This window comes from Meles meles, chromosome 3 (assembly GCF_922984935.1).
Source record: "Meles meles chromosome 3, mMelMel3.1 paternal haplotype, whole genome shotgun sequence".
In the NCBI taxonomy this organism is placed as follows: Eukaryota; Metazoa; Chordata; class Mammalia; order Carnivora; family Mustelidae; genus Meles; species Meles meles.
The window spans coordinates 112,772,149-112,786,532 of record NC_060068.1 but is presented as its reverse complement, the minus strand read 5'-3'; the positions used below and the strand labels follow the sequence as shown (position 1 = coordinate 112,786,532).

The window sequence follows — 14,384 nt, the reverse complement described above, 5'->3', positions numbered from 1 at the left end:
TTTTTTTTTTTTTTAAGATTTATTTATTTATTTGACAGAGATCACAAGCAGGCAGAGAGGCAGGCAGAGAGAGAGGAGGAAGCAGGCTCCCTGCTGAGCAGAGAGCCCGATGCGGGGCTCGATCCCAGGACCCTGGAATCATGACCTGAGCCGAAGGCAGAGGCTTTAACCCACTGAGCCACCCAGGTGCCCCTAGATACAGTTTCTATGCTTAAGGAGCACAGCGTGTAGCTAAGGTGGTCAAGAGGATTAGATGTAAACATAAACGGGAGGAAGTGCTAAGTATCCAAGGTAGGGATGCTGTGTAGCAGCAGAGAAAGGCAGCAGACAGACTCCAGGCTGAACAGGCAGGTCCAAATCAGGGTCTGGGGGCTTAGATGAATGGAGAGAATGGGGGCAGGGCATTCCTGGGTAGGAGAAGGGCAGGGGACTATTCAGGATACCCCAAGAAGAGGGGGACAGCTGCAGCAACAGTATGCCTCCACACTCAAGTCTACAGACTCAAGTCTGGCCTCCCCAGAAAGCAGGACTCTGTGGAGGTTGGGAGGCACGTGGAGCCTGAACTGGACGAGCCTGCTGAAGGAAAGGGAGCTTGTGCTCCTTTCCGCTGCTCCCCTCCTGGCAAAGATGTATATGCCAGCACATACAGCCTGCTTGGAATGACAATGGAGAGTCTACCAGATGTCAGGCACGGTGTTAGCTTCTTTGATGTTCATGCAAGCCAGAGCTTGTGGGTACTACTCCAGGCCCTTTTTCCAGGAGTGGACACTGAGGTACCGCATAGCTAGAAATCTCACTAGGTCTCTCCGTACCAGAGTACATGCACTTAACAGCATGTCATTTCCTAACTCATGTTAGAGGCAGTGGATACAAAAAAATATAGAATAGTGTCATGTTGGAAAGCTATCTTGGGTTTCCCTGGCTTTCTTTCTGAAGTACCTTCGGCTTGCTCATGGCGTCTGGTCCAAAGGTATTTTGGTGATTCCATATAGGCACAAGCCCTGGACATAAGGCTATTCTTGTCCTGAGTTTTCTAAAACTGGCTGTTATCAAAATCTCCCGGGGTGGGGGGAAGGGGCGGGTTGGGAAAAATCACCCAAGTAGCTTTAAAAATACAGAGTTGTAGGCTTCAGGGCCCCAGGGAGGATTCAGAGTCGGCACGCTCTAGGTGGGACCTGGCAAGCTGCATTTTCATAAGGGCCCTGTGGAAGCAGCAAGTGTGAGCATGGGCCTGATGCACAGGTCCTATCCATGCATGGCACCACTTCCAGAACCCTCCATGAAGACTTCTAGTTCCCACTAGTCTATGCAGGGGCTTTACTTTGGTTGTGATAATAGGGTTTTGCTGCCAGGGGCTTTTTCTAGGACTGTTCACTCCAAACTGTATGGAAGAAGAAAAGTAAAATGTCTGTGAACAGCAGGTGGGAGTGTCTGGTTATTCTTGGAAAGAAGGATGCTCATATCTGGGGAGCACCTGCTACAAAGGCGGGTCTGGCAGTCTTACTCCTTCATAGCAGACATTCCTTCCTAAGCCTCTTATTGCATATACCTCATGTCCTAAAGAGATTCCACACCTCAGAGCCTTGTAACTTTTTTACAAGCTCCAATAAACTTAGTTATCTAGATTTCTACCACATGGCAAGTTAACTTTAGTAAATTAAAAGTAGAGGAAGGAAGCCCATTGACAGCAATGAGAAACTGCCACCAACCAGATTGTTAGCATCTTATTCTCAATGGTGCAGTCATAGTAATAATTATAGTGAAAAAGAGTTGGGCATCTATCATGGTTCAAGTACTATGCTAAGATATATATATATATAGATAGATAGATAGATATGTGTGTGTGTGTATATATTGATGATCTCATTTAATCTTCTCAACTCCCAATTATTATATCTTTTTTTTTTTTAAAAAAAAGATTTTATTTATTAACTTGACAGAGAGAGACACAGCGAGAGAGGGAACACAAGCTAGGGGAGTGGAAGAAGGAGAAGCAGGCTTCCCGCCAAGCAGGGAGCCAGACGGGGGGCTCGATTTCAGGACTCTGGGATCATGACCCGAGCCGAAGGCAGATGGTTAACAACTGAGCCACCCAGGTGCCCCTATTTATACCTTTTTAAAGGAGAAGTGAACTGACGCTCAGACCTCTTGTCCAAGGCCCTCCGTGAATCCAAATCTCTTCTGACCCTGAGACAACAACAAGAAAAATACAAAAAGCAGACATGGACCTCAAGGGAGTTGGGGCTATTTGGCCCTATCCGCTCAACAGGTCCTAAGGATCACAGCTCAGTGTGATTCGAGTCACCACGGTGGTGACCATGAGTCAAGAAAAGGCTGTTAGCAGTCAGAGTTTATATAAAAAGGCAGTGAAGCCAATGTTACATATTTCGAAGGCTCTGTCTAAAATGGGCTACAAGTATTTTAAAGTGTTAGGATAAGCATCTTATATGTAGATGCCCTTATTCCCCTCAAATTCCAGACTTCTGAGCATAGTCAAGGTGAAGGAGCATTATATGCATAACAGGTCTTTCCCATAATGCCAATGGTTGAAGATACCTTCTCATTACCTCTTAATCTCACAATTATTTGCATTATTTTAGCTACAGGAACTAAAACTCCCCGGTCAGCAGAAAGTTCTCATTCTGGACCTGTTCAGGACTCGGAATATTGCCACAATAACCATTATGTCCTTGCTCCTGTGGTAAGTAATAAGTGATCTATGGATATGACACCTAAGGATACAACTGATTTTCTCTAATTCACAGCAACGTCAGGGCGAGGGTTGAGTCTTCCTGAGACAAAACAGAAATTCTAGAATTCTAAGTTATTTGGAAATGGCTCCATTCAACTCATGGAACTGGATGCTGAAAAAAAGCCACAGGGAACGTAAAAAAGTAACATGACATTTGAGCCTGCTTACTGTGGGCCACCGGGAAAGGGTCCCTCCCCTCCTAAAGGAATTGGGATTCATATTAATTACATTGCTCATTCCTGAAAGTGAGAGGCTAATTCAGCTCCTGCTTCCAGAAGCTATACTGTCAACAGAATGGTGACATCAGAGTAACAATGTTCCTGAAAACATTTTTCAGATATCCTCTGCTTTTCAGCCATGTTAATAGTAAGCAAACTTCTGCGTAGAGGAGTCTGCAAGGTGCAGTTGTTTTTGCACAGAAGAGCTTTACAGTTCTGCGGAAGTCGATTGTAATGGCAGGGCGTGCAGTGTGTACTCTGTTCCATGGGACTTTCATTCTCTTCCCTAAAGTGAGTTTTAATAAATCGATTGGAATTCACCAAAAGAGAATCCCACAGTATTACCTATGTGTCCTCGTTTTTCTTTTGGGTAAGAATAAAATCTGGATTTTGTGTTCACTGACGTGACTGACGGTCTTTCTTCAGATAATAGTTGTAAGGGAACAAGAATGTACAAACTGTTCAGGAAATGCTGAAATTTGAAATTAACTAGACCAGGATAGGTGTTGTTAAATGTTGGCAGATCTGGACTAGTGCTGTCCAAGAGAACTTGCCACAACAATGAAAATGTTTTATGTCTGAATTGTCCATTGTTGTAACCACTAGCCACAGGTGGCTCTGAAGCAGGTGAAGTGTGGCCAGTGTGACTAAAGAACTGAATTCTTAATTTAGTTTAATTTTAATTGACATACTTTTTAAATAGCCATATGTGGCTAGTGGCTACTTGTAGGACAGAAAGACTGGGACAATTTCTTGACCATCATGGAATCATTGAGTGCTTCGAGCTATCCTTTTGGCATTTTTGCCTTTTTTCTTTTGTCTTTCAGGATGCTAACCTCAGTGGGTTACTTTGCTCTGTCTCTCAACGCTCCTAATTTACATGGAGATGCCTACCTGAACTGTTTCCTTTCTGCCTTGATTGAGGTTCCCGCTTACATTACAGCCTGGCTGCTGCTTCGAAGGCTGCCCCGGCGTTACATCATCGCCGGCGTACTGTTCTTGGGAGGAGGTGTGCTTCTCTTAATTCAGTTCGTACCCGCAGGTAAGAAGTTAACCAATATTAACCGCTAACTGGAAAAGAGCTGCACCTTGACTCGACTAATCATTAGTCACTGCGCCCTGTTTGTGTCGCCTTTGCATCATAAGCTCTTTGTAAGTCAACCGGACAAGCGATAGCTAACTACGGCATTTCCTGTGTTCACAACAACTCCCCTGACATGGGAGTCAGCCTTAAGGGATCAGAAATCACTGCCTGAGAGGAAGCCTGATGCCATCCATCATTCCCTCGGTACTTTCAGACCTCTTCTCTGAGGAGCATTTTCCAGCGTTGCAGTGCGTAGGACTGCCAGTTCCCATATAAGGCAGTGATTTTTAGGGCCTGTAATCCTTAAGCAGTTGAAGAGCACATGAAGACATTTGCTTCTTTTTTCTCTTTATGCCTAACTGTCTCATATTAAAATGTTGTCAATAGATCATTGATAACCTAGTATTATACATAAAACATATATCTCTTTGATAATTATAAACAGGTTAGAAAGGATAGGTCTTTCTCTTTGAAGATTAAACTTAACTATATTAACATGCTAACAACTTACCATGAAACTGCTGTAACAAATAAAAGTGGGCAAAGGTCACTGAATGCATAAATGATCTAGAAAAACAGTAGAGCAGAACAGAAAGCAACCCGTCACTCTCCATCTTTGTTTGTGTCCAATAATTAAGATATTTGAAGACAAAGTGTTACTTGGGGAATATCTCCTTTTTTTTTTAGAGAAAGACACTTGGGAAAGAGAGGGGCTGAGAGAAAGGGAGAGAGAGAATCTTAATCTTAAGCACACTCGGTGCAGAGCCCAGGATAGGGCTGGATCTCACAATCTTGAGAACATGAGTTGAGCTGAAATCAAAGTTGGAAACTTAACTGACTGAGTCACCTAGGTGCTCTGGGAACATCTTTACATTATAAAAACATTGCTGTACAAGCAAAGAGGACAATGAAAGCAACTGAGTTAACAAAGTCTTACTTCTAGAAGCACCTCTATTTACACGGGGTCTCTTTTCCAGATTACAACTTCTTGTCCATTGGTCTGGTGATGTTAGGGAAGTTCGGGATCACCTCTGCTTTCTCCATGCTGTATGTCTTCACCGCAGAGCTTTACCCCACCCCGGTCAGGAACATGGCCGTGGGGGTCACATCCATGGCCTCCAGAGTGGGCAGCATCATTGCTCCCTACTTTGTTTACCTCGGTGAGATGCATCTTGTCAATTTGTTCTTTTTTAAAAAATATAAAGGAATAGATTTTTCATTGCGAAAAAATGCAAACAGCACAGAAAGTACTGGAAAAAGTACAACTTCACTTCTTCTCCCTCGGCTCCCCAGACTGCAGCCCTAGAAGTAGCTAATATTAACACTTTGGTGAGTAGCCCTTCAGACATTTTGTTTTGTAAAACATATATATATACACACAGTAAAATTAAACACATAAACAAAATTATATATATTGTTTCACAACTTTTTAAATATAACATTGTATCAGAATATCTTTCCTTATTAGTGTATATAGCTTTTACCTTCTTTTTAGTTAGTATATATTCTTCCATTGTATGTATATACATAATTTGTTTAACTAAGCTCAATGGATAGACATTTATGCTATTTCCTGGTTTTTGTTATTACACATAACACTTCAATGAACATTCCTCTATCCCCCTAAGACCCTTTGTTCATTTAATTACATACACTTGGATTCGTGGATTGTTGGAGCAAATTAAAATTTTCATAGATATTGCCAAACTGGCCTCTAAATATTGTACTAATTTACAATCCAACTATCTATAAATGAGAGGGCCTATTTCTCCATATCCTCACTAACAATGGGGATGACCCAATTTTTTAATCATTGGTAATCTGTTATCTGAAAAATGGATATCATTATTGCTTTCATTTCTAATTCAATTATAAATAAGGTTGAATTTTTTTTTAAAGATTTCTTTATTTATTTGAGAGACAGAGCACAGGAGCATATGCTCACGTGAGTTGGGGGGGGGGCAGAGGGAGAGAATCTTCAAGCAGAAGCCCCACTGAGCACAGAGTCCGATGCGGGGCTTTATCTCAAAACCCATGAGATCATGACCTGAGCCGAAATTAAGAGTCAGACACTTAACTGAGGGCTGAACCACCCAGGCGCCCCTGATTTGTGAGAGCTCTTTGTAATTGAAAGAAACTAGCCCTTTGCATATATGTAGTAAATATTTTTCCTAGTTCATCGTATACTTTGACTTTATGATATTTTAGTTTTTATATGGTCAGATTTTGCAATCTGGAGTAACACCACAGAGGGCTTTGGTGGGTTGCTCAATGAATGTAGTAGGATCTCATACTCCAAGCCTAAGCCTCATTAAGGACTCTGACGGTGAGAGACGCTGATACACCTCCTATTCTTCCTAGTCATCTGTTGGTTATCTACTAGTTCAAACACACATGCAAACAAATACTATATCTGAATTCTCACAAAAGGTACACCCTAATTTTGTGGAGAAAGTGAAACGTTTTTTTATCTTAAACATACTCTGCATTGCTGCCCTGAACAAGCCCTAAGAAAGTACATTACAATATTGAATGGTGTCGGGGAGCCTGGGTGGCTTAGTGGGTTAAAGTCTCTGCCTTCGGCTCAGGTCATGATCTCAGGGTCTTGGGATGGAGCCTCACAACGGGTTCTCTGCTCAGCAGGGAGCCTGCTTCCCTTCCTCTCTCTTTGCCTGCCTCTCTGCCTAGTTGTGATCTCTGTCTGTCAAATGAATAAATAAAATCTTTTTTAAAAATGTTGAATGGTGTCATTTTCCCTTTGTTCCTTCTTCTTTCAAGCCCTGCTCACTTGGTCTAAGGGCAGACCGCTGGTACAGATGAAAGGGAGGAGTCTGAGACAGCTTTGTGTTCTGCAACAACTACTCCTGTTAGTGACACAGACACCTCAGAGGAGCTTCCAGATTAACATCTGTCAAATAAAATTCTTGGGTGTGTTGTTTCTCTATAATCTCTGTTTGCAGAAAGGAGGCAAGATGAGGATCTGTTATTCTCCTGTCCAAGTAACGCCACATAAGGAAGAGGTGGAATGGTTCTTATAAAACCAAGACACATAAATGTTGCAAAAAGAAACCAAATCCAGGTGTATAGTGCATTCACTATGCCTGACATTGAGTGATTGAAATTGGATTAAACATATTACTTGGGTTTTTTTTTCTTTTAAGAGTTTCATGGTTCTTTGGACCTAGCTGTCCACTGCAGCCTACTTCACAGTTCAGGCAAAAGCAAAGTTCACACCAGTCATCATGGCCTGTACCTGTCCCTGTGATGTCCTTTCTCCTCCTTGATGTCCTCTCATCCCCATCTCCAATGACCTCCACCTTGAGAGGGAAAACTTCGTTGGCAAAGACTTTCATCAATGGAACATCTGTCACTCATCGTTCAATAGTGGCTTAGAGAATGCCAAATGGCATGAAAGACTTTACGATATTGCAAAAGCACACAGGGAAATGATTATGGAAATCACAGAGGCAATGGCTTCTGCCAAAAAGGAACTGTGATCTTTTGCATACTTTTTCCTTCTGAAAATGTTCAGATTTGAATACTCTCAAATACTGTTTGCCACCATGACAAAACAATTCCCAGGAGTATCTGGAGAATCCCTGTATCCAATTGATGTTCTTGTGCCTTCCAGGTGCTTACAACAGAGTTCTGCCCTACATTGTCATGGGTAGCCTGACTGTCTTCATTGGAATCATCACCCTCTTCTTCCCTGAAAGTTTTGGAATGACTCTACCAGAGACCTTAGAGCAGATGCAGAAAGTGAAAGGGTAAGTGGAACTTTAAAAACTGGCAGGAAAATCCCTCAGAAGGAATAAACATTCAAGAATAGCCAGGAAATTTCTGAAAAAGCAGAGTAGAAAGTAGAGAGTAGCTCTATCAGATAATAAAGCTTATTACTAAGCAAAGATAATTAAAACTATATGATAAGGGTGTAGGAATAGAAATCACTGGAATAGTATAGAGTTCAGAATTAAATCCAAGAAACTATGAGAACACATATTTTTGTTACGTTTTGCTCAGAGAAGGCCTTTCTGAGCATGATATGAAAAGCAAAGAGATGTAAAGGAAAAGATAGCTACCACTGATTATGAAACTTTAGAAATTGTTGGCACAGCAAGAAAGGAAACTGTAAATAAAAACAAAAGTCAAAAAGCCGGGGGGAAAATATTTGCAACACACAATATACACATGGGGCTTATACAGCTAATATACATGAAACTCTCAGCAGTCATTGGGAAGAAGACAGACAACTCAGCAGGAAAACTGGCAAAGGTCACCAACAATCAGTTGACAGAAACAAAATCTCATTGGCAGGTATATACATGAAAAATAATACTTGTCCACATTAATAAAGAAATAGGAAATGAAACAATTTAATATCTTTTTGGGGGGCCTATGAGATTTATGAGAGTTTTCCCTCCTGATACCCACCATTTCTGACACCAACTAGGTGTCCTACAATATCATTCAATTCCAATACTAACCACCGAGTTTGCATCAGAATCCACAGGTTTTAGAGCTTAGTCCCACAAGACTGCCCTTCCTTCAGATGCCAGTGGTAAATATCAGGTCCCCAGGTTATTCACACTTCTATCCAACTTGGTTACGAAGTCTGGTGTTTCCACAACCTCCCCTCTCTCCACTCAAGTTCAGTAATTTGCTGGAATGACTCATAGAACTCAGGTAACAGTTTCCTTACCATTTCAGGTTTATTATAAAGGATGCACATGAACAGCCAGATGAAGAGGTACAAAGGGTGAGGTCCAGAAGGGTCCAGAGTGCAAGAGCTTCTGTCCCCATGCAGTTGGGGAACACCACCATCCTCATACATGGATGTGTTCACCAATTCAGAAGCTCTCCGAACCTCAGTGTTCAGGGGGTTTTATGGAGGTTTTATCATGTTGGCATGATCCATAACTAATCCAACCTTTATCCCCTCACCCCTCCTTGGAGGTTGGAAGGTAGAGCTGAAAGTTCCAGGCTTCTAATCAAGGCCTGATCTTTCTGGCAACCAGCCTCCATCCTGAAGCTATCAAGGGGCCCTCCAGGAGTTGCCTCATTAGAACAAAAGACAAGATGCTCCTACGCCCCCTATCACCCAGGAAATTAGGTTTTAGGAGCTCTGTGTCAGGAACCGGGGACAAAAATCTAATATCTTTCTACAGTATCACAGATTGGCAGACAATTAAAGATGAGTAGATTTATAGAAGTTGAGATTCTAGAGTGACTGCCTGGCTTCAAATCCCAAATCTAGAGCGTGAATTTGGGAAAATTACTTAATTTTCACTAAACCTTGGGATTCACGTCTATTATATGGAAATAGTTCATATGACTATCTTGAAGTTCTATAAGATAACACATCTTTAGTGCCTGGCCATGAAGAACATAAATCTATGTATGAATGGATGATTCTGATCTCTGACAGAACATGTATAACAAAGTGTGCCCCAAAAGTTGTTTTCTTCTAATGATATAACTATTTCAACATTAACTTTAGCATGCTGAGAAGTCATGTTTACCATTCCATCCTTTCCTTGGGGAAACTGTAGAATTAGAGAATACAAGCTCTAGACTCCTGAGCTATTATTAGAGTTATATTCATTGACTGGATAAATGTTTTTCTTTTTTCTTTCTTTTTTTTTTTTTCAGTGTTGGATAAAAGTTTTTCAATGTCAGTCTGGCATTATGAAGAGGAGAATCTTGAGTATTTAATTTTCTTTAACCCTTATTTTATTTTCAGGTTCAGGTTTAGGAAAAAACCAAGAGATTCAGTGGAGAAGGAAGAAAATCCCAAAGTTCTAATAACTTCGTTCTGATAAGATCTCCACCCCATTTGGTGACCTGAAAATTAAATGCATCAGACTCTGCGAGGAAACCAAAGCCTTTCCTAAGGAACAGGACCAAGCCTGAAGATGAACACTAAGATGACTCTGCTCTTGAGAAATACTTGTCATAGAGTACACTCTGGGCCACTCTTCCAGATGATCTCCTTGTTTTAAAAACCATTTCCAGAGAGTCTACCATCCTAATGAATTCGATGAAATGGGTTCATAAGATTTTTTGAAAATCTTATGGTCAAGGACTGGTAAATCCATACAAATATTGACACTCATTTCCAAACATACAATTCAAACATACTATTCAAATAAACAGAATGTCATTGTATTAATGCAACTATCAGGTGACAACAGTATGTATGTGTGTATGTGTATCACTGAAACAGCACATTCAAAATTATAGTCGTGTTTGAGGCAAACTCATATACTGCTGTAACTAAATGATTAGATGTGGTATTCCCATCCAGAAAATTTTACACAGTCCTTTGAAGGGAATTGATGGCAGATAACAGTAGTGTTTTACAAGTGAAATGCCCCAGGAGATCGAGTAGCTTGGGTCGTATGACCCACTGGCCTTTAGGAAGGGAACCCAGACAGTTCCCTGCTACAGTTTCAGCGGCTATAACTCACCAGTCCGCATTCACTGTGATCTTTTTGAGCATGTGTTTAAACCATCTGTTTCTTTAGAGCTGCTGAAGAGGTATTTTTGCTAGTAAACAGAGAATCAGGAGAGCCACAAACCAGTTAGGCCGGTAAAGACCGTTGGTATGCCCTGCAGCCAAGAGCTACCCGCCCCCAGGAAGGAAGCTGTTTAAAGCCAACAATCTGGAGAGACTTTTGAAACAGTTCTTTCCATTAATAGATTCCTTCCTAAGTGTCGTCTACCGCTGCTAGTCTCTCCAGCCAGGGCTGCATCTGGTTTTAGTTCCACAAGTGAACCGGGGAGAAGAAAGCTGAGGTCGTGTATTATGATAAGCTCAGGAGAGACACAACCAGTCTCTGTCTTAGCATGTTTTAGGCACACTGAGATGACAACTGAGCAGGACATTACTCCTGGACACCTGGGCGACATGCTTTCATTGAAAGTGGCCTCCGTGACCGCAGCACAGTGGTAAGCTCCCCTTTCCTATACCCAGCACTATGCTGTGTGCATAGAAACAGGTAGCCACTGGTTTGAATATGATGCTTGATGGCATCAGCTCCGAAAAACAATTATCCTCAAAAGTAAATTTTCACAAACTATTTTTTAGAGGAAACTTGGATGTAATATTTTTGATAAATAGTCCTTATTATTTCAGGTTCCTTATCTTGAACTTTTCTGATTAACCCCTAATTTTTTTTCTCTCTATTGCCATATTTCTAACACATATTTTATATCCTACTGACACACTGATCCTACCTTTTGACTGTTACTTTAAAATCCACCAGAATACCTAGAATAATTTATGTTTCTCATTGGAGACAGAAGCATAGCTTCATCCACCCAGTGCTTTCATCTCCCCCATGGATGCAGCCTGTCTGGATCAGCTTTCCACCTACCTTGCTGAGCACTGGGCAGCCTGTCCCACAGAGAGCAGGCCAGGCTGCCTCCCAAGAAGCTCTTCTCGAACTTTCTTTCTTTCTTTCTTTTTTTTTTTTTTAAAGATTTTATTTATTTGACAGAGACCACAAGCAGACAGAGAGGCAGGCAGAGAGAGAGAGGAAGGGAAGCAGGGAAGCAGGCCCTCCACTGAGCAGAGAGCCCGATGCGGGGCTAGATCCCACGATGCATCAGGCCTCAACCCACTGAGCCACCCAGGCGCCCCCCCTTCTTGAACTTTCTTCCCACCCCATCGGCAGTGGCTGTTCCCTCCTCTGAGCTCTTCAGGTACTTGTTAACCCTTACTAAGCTGGACTCTTGTCTTATTGCCCCCACAGCCTCTTAGCCTCTGGGGAGCTAGGAACCTTACCTTGTTTCTCTTTTTATCCTCTAAGATCTGCTTAGCACAGTGCTTTCTTGCATTTAACAAGCACTGATAAATATTTTTTAGTTAAGAAACTTTGTAACTCCAGTTTGGTGGAAATGTTTGTTTGATACATAGACATTAAAATTTTTAAATGCCTATTTACAAAATGCTCTTAAAGCTTTTTCTAAATATAAGAAGTAAGGATATGATAATTAACTTTTACTGTTGTTTGTACATTTAAATAGTAAGAGATGACTTTTTAAAATGTTTCTATAAAGGCAACAAGTACACAGATGATTATCTCTTTGATAGCTCAGAGGCCAAGTGGATCAACAGATGTCAAAAGATCATTTGATTAAATTCAAGATACATTCCTGATTTTTTAAAACTGCTTTTAAAGTTAGATCTACAAGGCAACATCCCATACTGACTTATGAATAACAGTCTCAGACTGGCAGCCAATCTCACATTGCATGTTCTAGAATCTAGTGTCTTGCCTGGATTCTGTTAGCTTCTGAACCAGACCTTCCTCCTTAATTCTGCTCCTGACCACCCTGAGTCTATCCTCAGCACAGCAGCCTGAGTTATCTAAACAAGACCATGTCACTTTTCCACTCAAAACCTTCCAAGAGCTTCCCATCTCAGGTACTCTTCTTCCCCCCCTTTATGGTCTCACGGCACTTGCTTTTATATACATGAGTTTTGTCCTACTTCTGTCAGGTTTTTGAAAAGTTAAAGTCTTTTTGATAGTCTATACATAGGAGGTTCATATGTCCCAGTTTTCCCAAGATAGTCATAATATCTATCTATGGGCCTAGAGTGATTATTAATACCCCCCCAAAACCTTTCACTCTAAAAATGTCCCAGTTTGGATGAGGAGTTATGTATGCTCACCAATTATAGGGTCCTGCTCTGTGTGTCCCTACCCTGCTCTGTGTGTCTTTGCTCAAATGTCACCTGCTTGATAAATACTTACCTGACTACCCAATTTTAAATTGTATCTTGTTCTTTCTGTCCCAAACTCACCTGTACCTGGTTCATTTTTCACCATAGTTTTTATTACCCTCTAACATCCTAATTTACCTCTTCATTTTTTTTTAATGTCCTTCTTCCTCATGGAGCTTAACATTCCATCCCCAGCAGTTAGAAGTATGTTTGGTACATAGTTGATACTTGATGAATATTTGTTTAAAAATGAATAAATAGGGATACCTGGGAGGCTCAGTCGTTAAGCATCTGCCTTCAGCTCAGGTCATGATTTCAGGGTCCTGGGATCTAGTCCCATATCAGGATCCCTGCTCAGCAAGGAGTCTGCTTCTCCCACTCTCTCTCCCTCTGCCTGCTGTTCCCTGCTCATGCTCTCCCTCTCTCTCTGTCAAATAAATAAATAAATTTTTTTAAAAAATGAATAAATATATTTTATAATCATTATTATAGTTAAATTGAAAAAAGTAATTATTAGTTTTCAAACAAGAAAAGATTAGCCAATAAACATACCAAAAAAGTGTTCTGGGTCCCCTGGGTGGCTCAATTGGTTAAGTGTCCAACTCTTTTTTTTTTTTTTTTTTTTTTTTTTTAGAGAGAGTACATGCAAGTTGGGGGATGGACAGAGGGAGAAAATCTTCAAGCAGACTTCCTGCAGAGCAGGGAGCCTGATGCAGGCTCAATCTTAGGACCCATGAGATCATGACTTGAGTGAAAGCAAGAATCAGAAGCTTAAGTGACTGAGCCACTCAGGGGCCCCAAGTGTCTGATTCTTCGTCTCAGCTCAGGTCTTGATCTCAGGATCGTAAGTTCAAGCCCCATGTTGGGCTCCAAGCCAGGCACAGAGCTTACTTAAAAAAAAGAAAAAAAAATTCTGCTTCATAAGCAATAGAAAAGAATACTAATTGGTGTGAAAATGTGATGCCATTTTCCAGTTAACACATTAGCAAAGATTACAAAATGATGGTATTCAGTATTCAGTAATGAGAATATGACGAGATATATTTTCATATTCCTCTGGTGAGAATGTAAATTGGATTATTTTTTCTAGAAAAGAAAATGGCAGTGTTTCCAGGGCCTTAAAATGCTTGGGTATTTTTTCTTTTTCCTTTCCTTTTCTTTCTTTCTTTTTTTTAGAAAGAGAGAGACAGTATGCATGTGGGAACAGGAGGGGGGATGGGGTAGGGAGGAGGGGTAGAGGGAGAGGGAGAGAGATATTCTTTTTTTTTTTTAATTTTATTTATTTATTTGACAGACAGAGATCACAAATAGGCAGAGAGGCAGGCAGAGAGAGAGGGAGGAGCAGACTCCCCGCTGAGCAGAGAGCCCGATGTGGGGCTCGATCCCAGAATCCTGGGATCATGACCTGAGCCGAAGCAGAAGATTTAACCCACTGAGCCACCCAGGAGCCCCGAGAGAGAGATTCTTAAGTAGGATCCGTGCCCAGCACAGAGCCTGATGCAGGGCTCAGTCTCACAATTCTGAGAACATGACCTGAGCTGAAATCAAGAGTTATACGCTTAACCAACTGAGTTACCCAGGCACTCCACAAACAGTCTGATT

The 14,384-nt window shown here is 41.4% G+C and overlaps 1 protein-coding gene across 2 annotated transcripts in view; it reads left to right on the top strand.

Moving 5' to 3' along the window:
- Positions 1-14,124, top strand: part of SLC22A4 (solute carrier family 22 member 4) — a 45,236-nt gene extending 31,112 nt beyond the window's left edge. The window contains exons 6-11 of one of the 2 annotated variants that reach the window (XM_046000453.1): positions 2,601-2,701; positions 3,798-4,012; positions 5,032-5,214; positions 7,686-7,821; positions 9,795-11,002; positions 14,077-14,124. In XM_046000453.1, coding sequence (XP_045856409.1) covers positions 2,601-2,701; positions 3,798-4,012; positions 5,032-5,214; positions 7,686-7,821; positions 9,795-9,870 — 711 coding nt within the window. In that variant the 3' untranslated portion in view covers positions 9,871-11,002; positions 14,077-14,124. Of the gene's footprint in view, positions 1-2,600; positions 2,702-3,797; positions 4,013-5,031; positions 5,215-7,685; positions 7,822-9,794; positions 11,510-14,076 lie in introns of those variants that run through there. The other variant, XM_046000455.1, reaches the window with a different exon arrangement.
- Positions 14,125-14,384: the final 260 nt, after the last annotated feature.